A 20,495-nucleotide genomic window follows, 5' to 3' on the forward strand; every position below is an offset into this window, starting at 1 on the left:
CAGGTGTGGACGACTCCAGTACTACTGCGAGGAACCCTGGAGTCAGTTGTGACCAGGATATATCTCTTAATACACATAACCCAAAAATCTCTATGACTGCCTTGTTTAATATGTGCAATACTGATCAAATTAGAAACATGCTAAATGCTTGATGCTAAAAAACTAGTTCACGTCTATGCTGGAGTATTGTCATTCCCTACAGTCAGTTCCTAAAAGCTCCCAGAAAAGCCTCAAGCTGATCCCAGCAGTTGATCAACTGCTGGGATTTGCTCCAGCAGTTGCACACAAGGTGTTGGCTGATGAGGCCCATCAGATGTAAAATATTTTACATTCAAAGGTGATTAAAGGAAAACTATTGTGATTGCAAACAGCCAACAAACGAATTTCAGAGTATTTTCTCCTCGTTTCTGAGCGTATGTAAGCATGTCTGAAGGTGTGGTCTCACCGTGTTGAGCAGTGCGTCATAAACAGCGTTGACAAACTTGGTGTTGACTCCTGAGTCCTCTATAGTGTTAAACAATCCATTCGCCTCTCGCTGGGAAAGGAGTGATGGGGAAAGCGAAGGCAGAGTAACACACGGAGAGAGTTAGTGAAAACTGCTTTCCCATCGCACCACATCGTAAAACAGTTCTGTGAAATTTTACCAGCATTTAAAAGTGTTTTCTCACAACAGGCCATTCGCTGAGAACCAGATTCTGTGTGTGATATACCTTGAAGGCAGCGTTGATTTCTATGAAGGAGTCAAAGGTTGTCAGGTAAAACTCCCGGACCTCCCTCCAGTCTCCTGATTGGAGGGCACGCTCCATGTCCTCCCTAGCAGCCAAAACACACGAAAGACTTCACGGAGACCGACCTCTTTACCTTTGATTTAAGACTGTTTCCTGCATGTTTAAAGTGTGTTTAAAGCTCCAGCGAACTGACACCTACTGAAACTCCTTGGTAGTCTTGGTGCGCAGGGGGATGATGGGGTCAGAGGGGAATGGAGCTTTGACCTCTGGAGGAAGAGTGTCGATGGAGAGCCGATGCTTTTGACGAACATTGCTGCATATCGGAGGCAGCTCTCTCCCTGCAGGAGAGGAAAATAAAGAAGAGGAACCAGTTCAACTATAGCACGCTCTCAGTAACACTGACCATCTGCACAGAAAACATGACTTAAGGAGTTCTTTAAAGAAAAAAAGTTTAAAAAGGAATCTGGATGCCAAAGTAGAATTTTACAGGAAGCCACATCCTCTCATCTTCTCAGCCTAGTGAGCTACACAATAAAAGCTTTCTCAGCTATAGCAGCACTCACAAAGGCCTAATCACGGTCATAATATAATATCAAGTCTGCTCGTTAAATGTTCATAATGTAAAGCAGATATCTGGTTCAAGACATCTTGTTTTATGTGCAGATTATTAATAATTATGCAATGCAATGTCTGTTTCGAGACCCTCAAAGCGCTTTACAATTACACTATTCATTCACTCTCACATTCACACACTGGTGGAGGCAGCTACAGACTGACAGAAGCAAGGCTGCCATATCGCACCATCGGCCCCTCTGGCCATCACCAGTAGGCGGTAGGGTAAATTGTCTTGCCCAAATAATGGATGAAGATGGATGGATGGTAGATGGATAAAGATGGATGGATGGTAGACGGATAAAGATGGAGGGAGGGATGGATGGATAAAGATGGATGGATGGATGATTGATGATGGATGGATGGATGGATAAAGAGGGATGAATGATGGATGGATGGTCGACGAGGGGTGGATGGATGGATGAAGAGGGATGGATGGATAAAGATGGGTGGGTGGATTCAATAAAAACATCAAACTGTTAATTACTCACAGCTGTAGATCTGCAGCTCGACAGCGTTTAAACTGACACATGGAGTGAAAATGAAAATAAAAACAACAACTGCAAAACAGACATCGGGCCTGTTTTGAATGTTTCTCGGAACATGTAGGTGTAGGGAATATGTGCTGGGAGACAAAAGAGGTCCACAAACAGAGAAATGAATCAACAACAGCTATTAACCCCAATCAGTGTGCAATCACAGAGGCCAGGCTGCGCTGCATAACACACATGCATTCATCTATCCTCCCACACTGATGACCATCCATCCATTCTCTTTATAATTAGCCTCAATCCTAACACTAACAATAGGCAGGCGCAGCCCTGTTCAGGTGCATTGTGGATGCTCATTCTGCAGAAGTGGAAGGATTGTGCAAGCAGAAGATAAAAGGGACACAAGAACAGAGATGGGCACGTGTTATATCACAGAAAAACTCCTCTCATCCACCAACAGAACAGCTAAATGTCTGCATTTTGTCGCGAGGGTGAGGAAAGATGCTACAATGAAGAAATCATTGTTTTAGAAAAAGTAATTAATCCAATAGTGAAAAAAATGTGTAGAAGTAGATTTCAAATAGAAATTTCCATTTCATCACTCGTTGTGATTTTCTCAGCCTCAGTGAAAGATGCCCCCCCCCCCCGAGTGCACTTGTGTCAGCAGGCTGCCAGTTTGGTTCGGTGTTGGCTGAAGATTTAGTACCTGGTTTACCTTTTACTTTTCTCCATCAGTCCAAACATCTTGTGCTGCTCTGTGTGTATCTGATTGCGCACAAAACAAGACGTTCTGAACCATGAAACTGTCCAAAGAGCATTCCAGACGATGGATCAAACCGCTGATCAAAAGTAAACTTTGTATTGATGGTGATTGTGAAGGAAGATGAAAAGGAACAAGCCATCCTCTGTGGATCAAGAATATCAAACATGCAAACGGTCCATGAAATGAATCAACTACAAAAGCATTTAGATTGTGCTTTGTCTGCCAAAGCCAGGACTATTTAACTATTTTGAATAAAATTATCTGGACTGGAACCAAATTTGAATTGGCTCTTTTTTTCATTATGCTCCATTTCTGTCATGAAATTCTCCTCGATGAAGGAATTAGTTGTTTCATTAATGAAATCAGACAGAAATTCATAATCAAAGAGGAAACAAAGCTGCAATAAGGAGAAGAACATATTGTTAAATCTCACCTTCCATCTTCACTCCCCTGTCCCTCACCTTCCTCCTTCACACCATCCTAATTATCATTGCTTTGTCAGCTCGTATATCACTGAGCGCAGGGCTGACAACAACAAGCATCCGTTGTCATGACACCTTTTGATCATAAGAGTCACATTCATCTTTTTCCTCCTTCTCTTTCTTTACTTTGATGTCTCTTGATGATGGGTGAGACAGATCTTCCCAAAGTGTTTTCAAGTGCTTTCCATTAAATCCTGCTTTCATTGCTGCAGAGGTTTCTGAACAAAGCAAGCATCAGACTGGAGATGATGTGTGCACCTTGTACCTGACATGTACCCTGGTTTGTGGGGTAAGTTGCACAGTGATAGCTTCTTATTCAGTCACGTCACAGCAAAATATGATTGCTGGTTACCTGCTCTATGTGTGAGCACATGGCTACATGACTACTGTTTATTACAATTATGCATTTTTTTTAATTCTGTTTAACTTGGTCATGCATCAAGTGGCAACCTTTGGGGCAGAAAAATGAAGTCAAGCGCTAAAAACTAGAGTAGTCACTGCAGTCAAACACCAGTGGATATGTAAACTTCTTCATTGGTCTTCCATGTACATAGTTTCCACAACTTTTTAAGGATTCTGAGACATGGCAGCTAAAGTTCTTTGGAAATCACCGCATTGGTGCAAAAATGTTGTTTCAGTCACACTGTGACATCTTTGACATTTTTCATATTTTTAGCAAAAGAAATAGGAACATATGAGGTATTTTTGCCAGAGGCTACAAGTAAAACAGTTCCTAAAGATTCGATTTAAAATTTGTTTTTTATTTATTTTTTTGCTATATTGTCTGTTAAGTTAGCTACCTTTTTATATCTGATTGTTTCAACAGACACTTCTCTGAAACTGATCATGTACCAGGCTGGGACTGAAAACGAGTGCAAAAGCAGCCAAAGTCCAAAGAAGGACTTTGAAAGACCCGCAGAAGCCTCGAGAACTGTTACTCAAGACGACTTTAAAAAATGACGAGAAAGCTCACCGGAAGTACATACAAAGAAAATAGTGGTGGTTCAAGACTTTTGCACTTCGTTCAACCAATTTAGCCATTTTATATATTTACTGCATTGAGTCATATCACGCTGCAGTGGAACAGTGTTCCTTCTGAGACCAAACTCCACTTTTATTTTGACAAATCTCTACAAAAACCCGTAACACGTTACAGATGAAGTAGCAAATTGTGGTGATTATCCAGCAGGCTGGCCGACTGTAACGGGCCCGAGGAATGCAACAATATCTCATGTGTGTGTCTTGATGGTTTTCACTTTCATATGGTTTTCATTTGGGGCGGAGGTTTGTATAATTATTCTGGCATCAGTAGCCGTGGTGACAAAGTGGGCTGGTGGGTGCTCCACCGGGTCTCTGTTCTCACGCGGCATTTAAAAACAACCTCGCCTTTAACAGGAAGCAGCATCCCCTTTACCGTCAAAACACTCACAATGAAAAAATAATTAAAGCCACGCAAAAAAGCTCGCAATCTGATAACTGCAATGCTAATTTAATAAGAGAAACTAAAAACCTTATCTAAACACATTTTTTATGCCACTTGCCCAAAAATGCTTCACGTGCAGGAGAACAAACCATTTGTAATTATTACTTGTTTCCAGCTCTTGAGTCTAAGTGACTTGAGCTTCAACTGTGAGTCAGCTGAGATATGAATCACCCCTTAAAAATGTCTGTAAGTGTCTCGTTATTAGTGAAGGCGTCTGATCTTCTCACACTGCGGGATGTTGAAATCCACAGCCGCACAGCTTTTTCTCTTCTTCTTCCTTTTCAAAGCTTTTCATTTCAGAGTAGCGATGTCATCATTTGCAGGCAGCATAAACAGAGTGTGAGTGCATACATCAAGCACACTGTAAACAGAGGAAGTAACACATCATTACATCGCAGACGAGGACGGGGATCGGTGCTTCCAAGAGAGCAAAGAGGCGGCGAACAATATTACAAAACACTGAGCAGCTTTACTGCTTTGGAATGAAGCAGTGCCGATTCAGACGACAGGAAGTCGGAGCAAAGCTTGTTGCACAAGTAGAAGTAAAAAAGGCACAAGTTCAATTTGACTAAAGATGCTAAAGGCAAAGTGTTTCCATCTACACATTTAAAACCACAGAGAAGCCTCACAATTGCTTTTATGGTGAAGAACCTAAACATTAAAAGCTCTAAGAGTTTCAATGTTTTTTGCAGTAAAGTAGTGCATATTGCACGTAATCAAATATTTAAAGTGCTTCTGGAAGCAAGTCTCAAAACTTAATCCTATCTAAATATGCCAGCAGAAAGGCAAACCTTTCATATCAATGCCAACACTTCAGAGGTTTGGCACCTTTGCCCCTAAATCAGGTTTTAAACACTTTATTCCATTTGCAGCAGCAGCATCAAACTGTGCATGCACATAGTTTCACAACATCACACCATCTTCATCGTTTGGGTTTGTGAGTGTCATATCTCTTGATCTCTGTATGATGTCTATGGTAAAGTTCTTATTATGTCAGTTCAAATATTTTTCATTAATATGAATCAGTTGTCACAGTGTCTGCGGCACAGTGGTGCAGTGCGAATGGTTGTGTGTCTGTGTTTTCCCAATGACAGCTCAACAGTCTAATTCTGCTGGAACGCTTCAGCATTATTGCACTAACTTAGATGCACATTACACGTTTTTTAAGTCTGGCTTAAAATAATGTAAAAAAAAAAATCAATGGAAAAAAGGGAGAATGCAACAAATAACTCCAAATAATTCTCCTATTTAAATCCTTTTAGCGTTTGGGTTTACAGAGCAGTGCTTCTCCAGTCAGGTTCTTTCAACAGGCAGATTTTGCCAAAACAGTTTTAATTCGCTCCTGGCTGCTGATGGGCCCGTGCCCCCTTTTCGGGCTGTGCCCGGGCTCTATGGACTAAGGCCCAGCCACCAGACACTCGCGTTCGGCCCCCTTCCCGGGCCTGACTCCAGGGCGGGGCCCCGGTAACTCTATCCCGGGAAGGGTGAACTGTTCCCTTGGTGTTCTACTCATAGGGTTCTTCTGAATCGCTCTTTGTCTGGTCCCTCACTCAGGACCAGTTTGCCATGGGAGACCCTGCCAGGTGGCAAAAGCCCCCAGACAACAAAGCCCCTGGGATCCCTGCAACACACAAACCTCTCCACCACAATAAGGCAGGTCTGGGCTTCTCTCCTTAGGCTGCTGCCCACGCGACCCGAGCCTGCTAAGCGGAAGAAGATGGATGGATCGAGTTTTTTTTAACTGTTTTTTAAATTATTTTTTATTTTTAATCATAATGTTTTATGAATGCTAGCTCGAGTCCGGTGTCATTTCCTGAAAGCCAAAGCTCTAATCTGGTCCTGGACCAAAGGCACGAACACAGAATGGAGGATAGAGACAGCATTTTGGGGAATTTGATTAAATTTCCTTTTTCAATGTGCAAAGAAAGACAGAAAAGGGGCAAAACTACTCTGTTTGCTGAAATAATAATAAGTTGTGTCTGAACTCACCGTGTCTGAGTCCGTGGTTACCGGTCAAGTTGCCCATGATGCCACCAGCCAGTCCACGTCCAGCCATGTCCCTCCTCTGGCTGAGCGTGGAGATGAAGGTGCCCAGAGATGGAAAAGGCTGCTTGGCTCCTCGCCCCAAACCCTACCACACAAAAACATGATCATGAAGACGAGTGGAAAGAAAGTTTTTTGCATGCACGCACAACAGACCAGTTATCTCCTCCTTTGTTTTATCTTTTTGAACCGCTGCAAAGTCCTGAAGTCTCAAACGCTTCAGTCTGTAACTCCATAATCAACGTCACCAGGCTACTTTGAGAGAAACGTGGAGAATCAAAGTGGAGATGCCAGCTTTAGTGAGAGTCTACCGGACATGACTTCAGCTACACACACAAACCTTTACTCCAAAACTTTATGGAAAACCAGCTCTGTTTATTTTCCGAGATCCAATCACATACAAACTAAAACAGAACTATGGAGCCCTTTAAAACCAGACACAACCTCCATCTTCTCTCCTTTTTTCTATCTCTTCTAGATGATCCAGGTTAGGACTTCAACTTGATTGTGAACATTTTAAGCCCAGATTTCACCCATAACACCAAGAAACCAGCACTTAGTGGTGCTCTAGCTCTTTCTTTCTAGAGTCAGAACCTCTAAATGAAATCAGGTTTTCAGCTGCATGAACAGACAATGACAACATGACCTGAACCGAATGAATGAACTTAATATTCACTCAGTCTTCTCTGTGATGAATCACACTTCTAATCTTTTCGGTATTTGATGAGTTTTGGGTGTCTGTGAACCACAAGTGCAATGAGAAAAATGTGGTAACAAGATGAGAAGATTGATGAGAAAGCATGTTGAAAAGAGAGAGCAGGAAAGAAGGATAAGTGAGGGAAAGTGAAGTAATGCAGAAAAGATGGGAGAAAGTGGGGAAAAATGAAGGAGGATATGAGACAGGAAGTCAGTGAAGAAATGGAAATGAAAGAACAGATGGAGAGAACAGATCGTAGAGGAGGCTTGAGAGGTGGAAGGAAGAGGAGGTGGGGAGTTCAACAGATGCACAGCAGCCGCTCATGACAGCCGCAAACACACCACGCTCTCTCTGTCACACACACACACACACGCACACACACACACACACACACACAGCAGCACCAGCAGTGTTATGTTCAGGTGATGGAACGGGAAGACAGTTAATCATCCATTCAAAATGAATCAGTTTCAAAAGAAATGAGACCCTGAGGGATATTGTAAACAGAATTTTAGCCCTTTTAGCCCTGACGACAGCCCACACACACACACACACACACACACACACACACACACACACACACACACACACACACACAGTTGTTTTTCCATGTTATTTTCTCTAAAGCACTAAAAAGAACAGAAAAACAGTCAGGTACATGCTACATTTTCAAAAAAAAAAACGGATTACGATGATGGCATAGACGATCAGCCACATTATTAAAAGCACCTGTCTCATTTTGTATGTGTCTCTCTTGTGCTACTGAGGCAGCTTACAGTCCTGTGGGCTGTGGGTGAGGCCTGTAATGCGTGGGGGGGTGTGCTTTCGTTCATGCAGAAACCTCCAGGCTGAAAAACAAAGCCAAAGTGGGAGTGCCAGTAGCTGCAGTTCCTCTAACGTCCACTTGAGGCTGCTTCCAAAGTCAGTCCCAATAGACCCCAACGTAAAATTACCCAACTTCACAGTAGATATACATACGTTTACGGTCTTACACACACAGAAAAATGCTCTCTGGTCTCTATGGATAGTTTCCCCATTCATCACAACTGGGTAGTAGTTCAAATTTTTATAACTAGTCCATTTGAACAGGCTCAAAGTTAGGAGGTCTTCTTAATGCACACTGAATTGTAACAAGGTGATTCACCCAGCAGTGCTTTTAATGTTGTGGCTCATTTGTGTATGTGCAGTCTTATGTGTCACACGTCACGCAGAATACAAATAGTACAACAGATACACACACACACACACGAGCCGACACGTGCCCTTTCATCTCATCTCTCAGCTCAGACGTTCCACAGTGTTAATGAGATGCAACAGGTTTTTCACTCAAATCAGATCAAACACTTTTTGAAAACCCAGAATTAATGCAGGAATACAAAAGCAGACACTGAAATCATTCAATAAATCACATGTCGAAGAAGATTCTCATTACTTCAAATTAAAGTGCATTTAAATTTCACTCAGTGCAGGCAGTAAAGCAGTTGCTCCATCTGAGTTCGTTAAATCGCCACAGGTTGAGAAATTCTGCAAAAAGCGTTTAATGCACAGCTTTCTAACTCGTTGGCTTTTCTTCTTGAGACTCTGCGAGCCTGACATTTGGTGTTTTAACTACAGCTGTTTAAGGACATTTCCACAAAAGTCAAGATATACATGTTTCCTCAGTATTGAATGTTTTTATTTTGAATTTTTTTGCAAACTTACATTCAGACTCATACAGCTATTTGACAACAAAACCATTATTTAACATCCAAATAATCACAGCAGATCTCTCTTGGAGATTGGGGCGATCATGGCTCAAGAGTTGGGAGTTCGCCTTGTAATTGAAATGTTGCCGGTTCGAGCCCCGGCTTGGACAGTCTCTGTCATTGTGTCCTTGGGCAAGACACTTCACCCGTTGCCTACTGTTGGTGGTCAGAGGGCCTAGCAGCAGTGTCCTGCAGCCTGCAAAGGGGTGGCTGTGGCTACAATGTAGCTTGTATTGCTGTCTCTTGTCCCTATTGTAAGGACTCTATCTTATATATCTTCAGAGGACAATTTGGTGTTAAAAAGTTTTTAAAAACAGATACTGATATGCATTTACTTAAATCTTTTGAAAGGTTCCTTTAGACCTATTTTCCCCTTTAATTAGCAGCAAACCCCAATAAAACAGGGTTGAGCCAAAAAAAGCACTCCAGAGAAAAATGTTGTGGCCACAGTGGAAACAGTTATAACGCTGCAAGCCTGACTGCTCGTCACTGCTTTTGTGCCCAGAATCAAAAACGATCTTAAGCTAAAGGTGGAGGTGGGTTGCAAAGCAGCCGGCAGATGGGCAAGAACTGCGGGCAAGCTAAAGCAGCCTAAGTAACACAGCCGACATGCAGTTTGTGATATGTAGAAAGGTATCAGCTGAGCCATCATGATGTGGGTTGGCACTGTCACGCTCAGCCACAATCCCAGTAAATCTCAGGGGCTGGGATTGTGGCTGAGCTTGACGTTGATGTCTGAACTAACATGTTTGATTTGGAACTGTCATATTACCATCGCATAACTGTGACCTATACAACAACGACACTGTTGAGATATTTTATACATTTTTTACTTGCATTTATTATCATTTATCAGCTCAGCTGGTTTCCATTAAGAACATTTTTGTTGATAAATGTTCATGAAATTAATGACACTGACATCAGTTTGCTGTATATAAGTATATTTGCTTCATAAATGGTGCTAATTAGTGCACTAAAAAGCCAAACTAAGATGCTAAATATCGACATGCTGCCACGGTGTTGAAGACCTCACAGAGCCCGAAGCGCCGCTGTAAACTTCTTCGTTCTCTTCATGCAGAGCTGCTTTCCTGCATCACTCCCTTAGAAGTGATGTGTGTATAATTACAGTCCTCTCCCAGTGAAGCCACATCACTCACTCTTTCATCATCGCCACAGGCCCGCCCACACCAGCTGATTGACAGGTGATGTCCGGGAAAGCGTGCAGCATAAACAACTCGATCAAGGAAATGAGGCTGTCAGCAAATCATTCCTGCTCAAGTTTTCTCGATAACTAGATCCCGCTTCACATCTGACAATAATTAAACGGCTTTAGCAGCAGTCTTGTGATTTCCGTCGTGTCCGGCTCTGCTCAGTCATTTAGTCTGAGAGGAAATGCTGTCATCCAGAGAGAAACCACGCCACGAAGAGCTCAGCGTCTGACTGTGTCTCACACACTCTGCTCAGCCTCTCCTCTGTCAGCTGCTCATCTCTAATCAGATCGAATATGCTGTATATAAACGTGAAGCACTGTCTTTACACCAGCTATAGATGCTTCAGTTCACGATCTCATCCAGCAGATTGACCTGCAACTGATGTACAGTCTGCTTCCTGAACACAAAGACTCAACAGTCTGTTAGAAATGGTTTCCAAATACACAGACATTATTCCTCATCAAGTTTGAGTAAGCACGGCTTAATGATCTTAATGCCAGATCTGGCTGAGTTTTGGAAGCACAGCACCAGATGTGAGTCTGACTCTGGATCCCAGATTTAAACTTGTGTTCAAGTCAGCAGGTTTGGGTTGATTTAGGCTGAAATCAGCTCCAATGAGCAGCCAACATTTATCCGAGATGGCTCACAGAATCAGTGAGCTCATTCTGGTGCATCATCATCAGCATCATCACCACAAGTCTGGCATCAGTTTGGAGACCGGTCATGGCAAAATAAAGCAAGCATTAGTCCCGTTAGGATTTTTCACCAAGCGCCAATATCTGGGGCTGAAGAAAAACTCCCCAAACCACTGACAGAGTAGCCCAGTACTGCCTGGCTCTTTTTTTTTGGTTTAGTAATCATGCACAGTTCCCAGGAGCCTCATTATTTAGTACCACCTTGCTGGAGATGTGAAGCGAGCTGAGATTATACCAAAAAGTGACGTGAAACACTGCAGGTTACACCAGGGTCACGTGCTCTGATGATCAGTCCTGTTTATACTGAGGACGCGCTGTCTGCAGTGGCAAAGCAAATAAAGTTGAGCTCTTTCTTTAAGACACAGAAATCAGATGTGCACTGCGTGTTCAAAGAGAACCTGAAGCTCATCTCAGAGCCGTCGTGTTGTGTTCAAAGTCAAAGGAAAGCCCCGATGTCACCCTGGACAGGGGACTAAAGGGAAACTAGGGGAACACCAAGAGTTTCTGTGGAGTTCTGAGTTTAGTCTGAAGCTGAGATGAACACAAACACAGACACACTCACTGAAGCACTGCCGCTCTTTCAATGTCTAGCGAGCTGTCAGTGAAGATTCAGTTAGCACGCTGGCTGTTTGCTGTGGATAAACACGAATGTCACCCAGGCAATCTGTACAAAAAATCATTTCTATCTGACAAACATTCTTATATTTGGAGTTATTTTCTCCTCCAAACTGGGAATCTCATCTTCAAATCCACATGTAATTCATTTTAAACTGAATTCCCTGGTTATGGATTATCATGGATGGATTAGATGAACGCGAGCCAGGTCTGTCAAAGGCATTCTCAGAAAGTCATCTGCAAATCAAATCGCACTCAGCTTGTGCCACTTAATTTATGCTTCAAGGCTTTTCTTAATAGGCTAATCAGCAGGTACTTGAAACATGTTGCCATGGCAATGATCAACAGAGAAAACATGAAAGAATAAAGGGCCAGGGCTGAACTGCTAAACAAAGACAAAGGAGACAGTCCAACATCAAAATAATCGTGGATGGCGTCAGATGGATGATGGAAATGCTCAAATATAACCATGTGGCTACAGCATATCTACAGAGATGCTACTGTGAAAGTTTGTGTGGAGTGGAACCATATAAATGGAAGTCTATCAAAGATTTTTTAAAATTTTTTTAAACCTGGAAGCAAAGCGTTTAAGAATTCCCTGAGCCGAGAACTAAGCCAGCTCCAGGACAAACCTGGGAGAACAGGAGGAGCGTCCACCTGTGAGCTCCCAGTGCTAAACTCTGAAGCACCATCCCACAGTGACATGAAAAAAAATTCAGAGAAACTATTTTTATTTCAATCTCAATATAACAATTAACACAAGGCTCATCTTCTGTGTGTGACACAGTCATATTCTAACAACTTGTAACACATGTAAAAGTCGAGTTTCTATTTAGTCAAGGAATTAAAACCTTTAAACCGGCTTTATTTCAGATTTGGCTGATTTTATATGCAATAACTCACAGTTGAAATACTTTCAGAGAAAAACAGCAGAACCCAACAATCAAAGCTTGAAACCCAAAAAAATGTTTGCCATGAATCTGCTGAGTCAGGTTTTACTTGACTTAAGTAACCAGACCATCAGCTCATCAAACTCTTGGAGGTCTGGAAAAAGTCTTCCCGATAATAACATGCTTTCTCATCATCGGGCAACTCTCAGAAACAAGAATTCTGGATCAGGTAAAAAAAAAAAAAAACAGGGAGCACCAGCTGCCTTCAATTGGTCTGTTTTTACTGGTGGGTAAAACAATGGCAGCCACTGTCTCCAGGAGCTGTTTCTTTTCAGCTCGCACTGAGCCTAAGCAGCCAGAAAACTTCTGAAGAAGAATCAGAATCAGTCAGGCCAAAGCCCCGGAGAGAAAAAGCGCATGCGGCCACTTTATGGCATTTCCAGACAGAGTGGGTCTCAGCAGTGACAGACTGTTTATTAGCCCCGAACCTTCTGATCTGCACATTCCTGCTCCCTGACACAATGTAGATGACATCAACCGAGCAGCCAGCGAGCCCGCCAGTCTGCTCCAAAGTGACACAGAGAACCAAACCGAAAACAACGCCGGTGAAAAGCCCAACAAGCGAGGCGAGCGCCCGTCTGTGTTCGAATGATTACATCACTGCTGGAGAGCTGGAGTCAGGCATCATTATGTAAGGCAGGGGCATCACTTTTTCCAAAAAGCAACAAAAGTGCAGTCTTTTATTTATTTTTTTTGTTAAATGTCACCTTTCTATCTGTTCAGGAAGTTTAGGGGACTTTACACAAGTTCAAATCCATGTACCTGATTCCTGAAGTACAAACAGTGAAGATTTTTGTCTTATTACAAAATGATTTTGGATCAAGTGGAACGTGAAACTGCATTAAAAAAGATGCACGCTAAGAGACTCATGCAGTGATGACCTGCAGTAAAATCCTTTGCTCTAATTACCGTGGTTTGTGTTGCATAATGTTTTTTTTATTATTTCTTAGAACATTGAATGCAAAGCTGCCTGTACAATAAATGCACAATGAGGCAGAAAACGCCTGATATCTATTATTACACAGTAAAACTCAAACAATCAGTTCTGAATGTAACAGTGTGGGCACACAGACCCCAGTGCGGTTCCTGAACCTGCACCAGTTGCAAAGATGAATGCTTCCTAAAAACCTGTCATTGGTTTGCTTTTTAAAGCACATGCATGAAAAACCTTACCCTGAATTCATATATTGTCTTTTTCAAACGGGATAATGATGTCTAACATTTCTACCTGTAATGTTCAAACGTTGCTTATTATTTTTATAACTTTTCAAATATGCCTCATTGTCACCAGAACAACCAGTAGCACGTGAAACATGTTTTCTGTACAACAAACAGAAAGGGATGACAGGGATCGCTCTGTTGTGGAATAGATAAAGATAAAAGGCGGGTTTCTTACAGCAGGAGGGGAGCTGTTGTAAATTGGTGGGAGCCTCTCTCTCTCCCTCTCAACTCCTGACAGCGCAGAATGTTCTCCATCCATCCTCTGAGTGTGGAAGAGTGGAAACGTTGTTTTGCGTTTTTCCCCGTCCCCTGGAAAGACTCACTCCTCTACAGCCTCTGTGCTGCTGTTGGTCACAGGGCTGCACATGTTTTTAACCAGAGCCAGCTCTGACCCCGAGTCCCCCGGCTGCCTGCTCGCTCTGCTCCGTTATTTCACAAAAATCAGGAAGACTCACATCCTACGAGAAACGGAGTGAAATCTACCTTCGTCGGACAGGTGGGCTTTCCGTTACGCGCACAGCCTGACGCGTAAACGTCTCCAAAAGCGGCGCGTAAAATCTCCGATGTACTTTAAAAAGCACGAAGCAGTCTTGGTTTTAAATTAAGTTTTTTTCCTAAACTTTGGGGCGAGTTTCTACCCGCTTCTTCTTCTTCTCTTTCTCTCCCTCTCTGCGTCGTCTGACGGGGAGGCAGCACAGCTGCGGGCCGGCGCCATGTTTGGAGAAGGAGGAGGAGGCGCCTGGAGAGCACAGCTTCTCTCTCTCTCTCTCTCTCTCTCTCACACACACACACACACACACACACACACACACATCATGCAATGAATCACTACACACACACACACACACACACACACACACACACACACACGGGAGAGAGAGAGCTAGAGAGAGAAGGAAATAACGGCAGACAGTGGGCAACATGAGCTTTAGAAGAGAGAACGAAAGAACCTTTGTAAGAATAAACACATGTTGGTGCTGAAACTTTCACAATCTCTGTGAATTTAAGTAATTCAAGCAAATATAAACGCAACAAGAATCAACGAATACCTGCAAAAAAGGTCCAATCAAAAAAGCAAGAATAGAAAATACGTAATTAAAAATAATTATTACATAAATAAGTGCATTCATTAATATTTTTTAAAATCACATTGCTTAAAGTTAAGAAACCAATAATTTTATTTATATAACATAAAGCGATCATCTCGGAATTGTGATTTATGTCAAAAAATCGTCATCTGATATTCCGTCAGCAGGTGGGAGGGACATGCTTGTTGTCCTTTTGGTTGGTAGAAACAGAAATTTATTAACGAGAAAGAAAATATTTCCTCGTTTATCTGTTTTGGGTTTCAAACATTTTTAAAGGCATTTTCTTTGTGAGATATAAAACCTGTTGCCTGCTCTCTCCCACACTTTGTTTGGTCTTGTTTGTCTGCTTTTCTCTCTTCTCTCTCCTCTGCTCATTTGAATTTTCTTATTATCAGAATTTTTCTGTGAGATTTATTTATGGACATTAAACAAGTGGTCAGAAAATAACTCGTACACTGTGAGCACTGAGCATCTGTGTCTCTGATGATAATTCTAAATGTATTGTATACTTTGCTATTTGCACACTGGTACTTTTGTTTTGAAAGGAAGCTGAAGGGAAGTAAGGAGCTGTGATTCCTCCTGCGTTGACTGTGCGGAGCTGTAGACTCTGCGTCACCGCCACAATTTAACTTCTGTCCATAATTAGAGAAACTAGATCTGGGCTACAGGCCAACTCTCACTGAACATAAAGAAACTGAACAGCTCCTCACAAATCTCTCTCTCTGTGTGTGTGTGTGTGTGTGTGTGTGTGTGTGTGTGTGTGTGTGTGTGTGTGTGTGTGTGTGTGGTTTTCTCGGTAAGCTTGAGATCATCTGAACTCTCCGTCTGGTTTCCTAAAAACAGCTCCAGTCTTTCTGCAGGTCCTGGAAAGGCCTTGAACACATTTTTAGATCAGATATTCTCATAATGCAAGCTCTGCTCTTTTGCACTCACTTTTATTCCAAGGCCAGTATAAAGTCAGACAACTGAGGCTTGTATCAAACGAAGCAGAGCTGAAATATATGGTTAGTGGTGACAATGTGCTGCTTTTGCTGGTACCTCGCAGTGCCAGTTGCAATTTAGGGGACAAGCCGAGTGCCACAGTGTGTATTTTTGTCTTGTATTTATAGGTTAATATAGGCTTAAGTGTACACTAAGTTTCAGTGGATGTAGCTCCAACCAATCACATCTTCTGTATCATCCTTTTTTCAGTTGGTTAACATCTTGATTTGATGAAATGTCAGCTTGAAATGCTGCAGCTGACCGAAACACACACCCAGACCTACTGCAGGGTAATGAAGGAGGATTCACGGTCACCTGATCGGCCCTAACCATATGCTTTGTCACAAAGGAAAGTTGGGCCTAATATTAAAAGTATTGGAAGCTGGTTCCACTGAAGAGGGGCCTGGCAGCTGAAGGCTCTGCCTCCAATTCTACTTTTAAGTAGTGCTCTATTGGGGTGATATGGTAAAATGAGGTCTTTCAGAAAAGATGGGGCCTGATTCTATTCAAAACCTCGTTTTCTGGATTTAACACGGAGTCACTCAAGAGAAGTCAGTATGGGTGAAGTGAAGTATATGCTCTCTCTTTCTAGTCCCTGTCAGGACTCTTGCTGCAGCGTTTTGGATTAGCTGAAGGATTTTCAGGGAGTTTTTAGGACTTCCTGATAATAATGAATTACAGTCGTCCAGCCTGGAAGTAATAAATGCATGAACTAGTGTTTCAGCCGCTTTGGAACTGGGGATTGGGCCTCGAGGACCTCCATCTCTGACTGATTCAAAGAGCGTTGAACCTGTACGACCCCTCCTGTGGGTGGCGGGCCCACATAGCTTTTTCAGGCTAAGGCCGGGGTGAAAAGCTCCAGAAGTCTGCAAACTTTCTATGTGACTAACTAAAGATGTGTTTCAGGTTTCAAACATTTTCAACCTCCTCAACAACAACTACAACCTGCTAAAGGAGAGCAATGATGCTCGAGGTGTTATAGGCAACATTCCTGTAATAAATCTGAATGAAATAAAATAATACTTTGTAATTGTACTGACTTTCACTGACAGTGGTTCCTAATATTGTGTCCCCGTCTTTGACTTACCTGTGACAACAGAATAACCTGAGGAACACGTGAACATGAAGTGGAGAACTTTCTGTTGAGCTTCACTCATCACACAGAGGTGGTCAGCTGCTGTGTAAAAATGGACTTTTTGGACAAGCAGTTTGTTTTTGTAGAGGAACCGAAAGCAGCTTTCAGGCACCAGCTTTTCTAAAATTGGTCGAGTCTCGCCGTCGGCTTGAGCTCTGTTTGTTTTCCGAGCTCAGAGTCTGTTCAGCAGCACGCGCTGAGGGTTGCTGTAACAGCAGATGTGTTTTGCGTCAGCACAGAGTTTTTTATGGCTTCTGGACCTCAGACGTTCATTCGCTCGGGCCTCTCTGCACCTGATGGTGAAACACAAAGCTGCTGGGAGCTCTCGTGTGAGCCTCCGGCCCATGCTGGAGACATCAGCTGTAGTAAACAGACATGTTGTGTTTATGTCTGATGACAGATCAGATTTGTTCTCCTCTTTGTTACATCGTGGCGTGCTGGGATTCGAGGCAGCAGACTGAGGGACCAGGCACTGTTGCATTATGGGAATGTTACATAACAGCAGCAGGACTGCGGCTGACTCATGGATTTATGGGCTGCGGATCTCTCCTTAAACAATTTGGGGATCCGACACAGATCTGGAAAATGAACGAGAGAGGGGAGATGAAAACATAAAGAGTGAATGAATGAGTGAGCAGTCAGCTGAAGGACTGCTTGCTTTTTTCAGCACAAACATGTGTGTTTATTCTCGCAAAGGTTATTAAACGAGACCTTTCTGGCCTTTCCTTATGTTCTGTTATATGTAGACTATTACATTAATGGAGCCTGATATCAAAACATAGCTGAAGTTTCAAGCAATTAGGTCACTGCATACACAAATAATCCCTGTGAGCCAAACCCGGGCTGCAGCCTGCTTTAAACATTCACTTTAACATCCCTGATATGGGGATCTCAGGTAACCAGTTTCTGTCTCTGAGCAGATGTGGACTGGATGGCAAAGAGGAAACTGTACAGTTTTTTAAAACCACCTAATGCGAACCAGCGAGTATCCAAAAAGTAAAAATGTTGCAAGAAGCTTGATTACAGGTTATTAGTTTGATTATACGTAGTTATTAAAGGTTTATCTTGCTGCCAGAATCAGTTTAAAGATCAGTTATAAGACTGTCCTGTGTTGGATGGGGCCCTCATCTTTTTAATGGGCTTTGGTTGTTTTTATCTTCTTTATTTGAACAGATACGAGCATTCAGAAACTCTTGAGTGGTCATTCCCAGCTTCTTCAGTTTATTATCAGCACTGTTGATGTGCAGGGAATGGTTGTCCGTCTTATCCAATGGGACACTCTGGCAGCCTCGCCTGGATGTATCCTCCTGCCTTTCGCCCTATGCTAGCTAGGATTGGCTCCATCCATGATCAGGTCAAACACATCTTTAAGCTCAGTTTTGAAACTCACTACAACCCATGGACTCGTGGTGGTCCAGTACGTAATTGGGTGCTAGTTGGGCTGACTCATATTTTAGAGAGGACACTGAGCTTAGAATCAGGACTTGTTCAGAGTGAGTAAACAAAACCAAAGAGCAGCATAATGATGACTTCTATTGAGAACAACTTCAGCCTCATCCTCCATCTTTGCTGTGCTAATGTGTTTATATTAGCCAAACCATACCTAGCTACCAGGTATGGTACCAGGTATGGTAGCTAGATATGTTACTCGTATTTAGATCTTCATCTTGGTTTGTGTTCAAATTTCTAGCAGAGCTGTATGGTTCGCTTCTTTAGAAAGGATTCGGACTGTCATACTATCATCTTTAGATGGAAGCTAGCTGGCTAAAGTCTTGCTAGCTTCTGACTCAACTAAATACTGTAAAATCATTATTTCACAGATACCAGTGTGTTAAACTTCATTGTAACAGCTGGGAGAACAGCTACACTGATAATTTTATTGGAAATGAAAGAATCTGGGGACACTTTTAACTCCTAACATTTGGGTCTCAGAATTGCTAATGACGCGAGCACAGCCAGGGATCAACGCTGGGCAAAGTGATTGGCGATAGCTCACCAATCAATTTCTGTAATTTCCCCACTGATGCATTAAGTTAATAGAGAGACAGATATAAATTCAATCCGCCGAGTTGTACGTTCATGTTGGACCTGCTCATATAACCAACTCTTGCAACACACATGTGTCTGGGTGTGCACAGGCACACAAGCTAATACCCAGATTTCCACAGGCTTTGAAGTTAGAGAGAGAGAGAGAGTGTGTGTGTGTGTGTGTGTGTGTGTGTGTGTGTGTGTGTGTGTGTAGCAGCTACGCTGATCCACCACAATCATCACGAAATGAAAGAAAATAGGAGGAGGACATTTCTAAGTGTGACTGTGAAAACTCAGCTTTGTGTGGGGAGGGGATGGAGGAGAGTGGAGGGGACAGGTTTGATATAATACAACTATAGGTCTACGTCACACAAACGCAGGCAAATGTCTCGACTGTGTTCAGTAACTACTGAAGCTAAATCGTTGTTTGTCAACATGCAAATGTTTCTTCATCCTGGAAGTGAGAAATAAACTCCCATCCTGCCTGCGTCTCTGTCAACAGTGTGTTTTTTTTCAAATGCACATTTGGGCCACACATTGCAGTTTACGGAGGGCGGATGGTGTTACCGTGACGGTGAGCTCCTCTGCCGCCTGGTGGCAACGCTCCTCTGCGATGTGACACGGGGTGAAGGGACCAGAGGAATATGAAGCAAACTGCATGAAAAAGATCTTTGTTTATTTGGTGGATAACTGTAAAATCCAAGTAAATAAAAGGTTTTCCATAATGTGTTGAATTTGAATAAAAACACAGGCAGTGTGTGTGCGTGCGTGTGTGTGCGTGTAAGGACAGCGGGTTGGTCGGTTCATCCTGTCTGATCGCCGTCAGTTTGTGCTGATGTGAGAACACAGAGGAGCTCAGAGGGGAGAGGCATCTGTTGTCAGGAGGAATATTTGGTTTGATTCATAGCAACGCCTCAAAGTGTGGGACAGAGAGCAGGAGCAACATCTGGGAGAGCGAGAGGAGCAGAATCCTCAGCTTCAGGCCGCTTGGCAGCGACGCGCTCACACACGCCTTTCCCCCAAAAAACAGAGAGGAGAGGGAGAGAGGTTACTGGAGTTCAGAGGAGATTCAGACAGGAGGAGGAAGAGGAGGGCGAGCGGTGCAGCTATTTCCTGCACATGATGATGTTTCTGATCCGGCCCAAACACAAGCGTGTTTCTGAAGAAAGGCTGGAAAAATGAAGGAAACTTTAACAAAGGACGAAAGGATCGGAAAAGAAGTTTGGATGTTTAGATTCTTGTCCAAAATGTTTCATGAAATAAAAAAAACAAACAATTTTTTAAATGAAGGATCAAAAGTGCCAAAAACATCAACAGAGAGCAAATAAATCAATTATTACATTAATGTAGAAGATGATTTTAAAAATGTGACTTGAATTTGCCTCATTTCTGCTTTGGAGACAAATAAGAAGGACGTCGCTGAAGGTACTTTTTATAACTCTGTGTTTGAAAAATAAACAGCAGATGAGACCTTATTATTATTATTATTATTATTATTATTATTATTATTATTATTATTATTATTAT

General features: G+C 42.6%; 1 protein-coding gene across 1 annotated transcript in view; it reads right to left on the bottom strand.

Moving 5' to 3' along the window:
• The window catches only part of hectd2 (HECT domain containing 2), a 56,800-nt gene extending 42,334 nt beyond the window's left edge, over nucleotides 1–14,466 (bottom strand). Inside the window, exons 1-5 of the mRNA XM_005937019.2 lie at nucleotides 13,912–14,466; nucleotides 6,549–6,690; nucleotides 928–1,066; nucleotides 711–813; nucleotides 446–535 (exon numbers count right to left, since the gene is read on the bottom strand). Of these exons, the coding sequence (XP_005937081.1) occupies nucleotides 446–535; nucleotides 711–813; nucleotides 928–1,066; nucleotides 6,549–6,690; nucleotides 13,912–13,995 (558 nt within the window). The 5' untranslated portion in view covers nucleotides 13,996–14,466. The remainder of the gene's footprint in view (nucleotides 1–445; nucleotides 536–710; nucleotides 814–927; nucleotides 1,067–6,548; nucleotides 6,691–13,911) is intronic.
• Nucleotides 14,467–20,495: the final 6,029 nt, after the last annotated feature.

The sequence above is a fragment of the Haplochromis burtoni genome, unplaced genomic scaffold, assembly GCF_018398535.1.
Source record: "Haplochromis burtoni strain Fernald_Lab_line unplaced genomic scaffold, NCSU_Asbu1 Contig_214, whole genome shotgun sequence".
NCBI lineage: Eukaryota > Metazoa > Chordata > Actinopteri > Cichliformes > Cichlidae > Haplochromis > Haplochromis burtoni.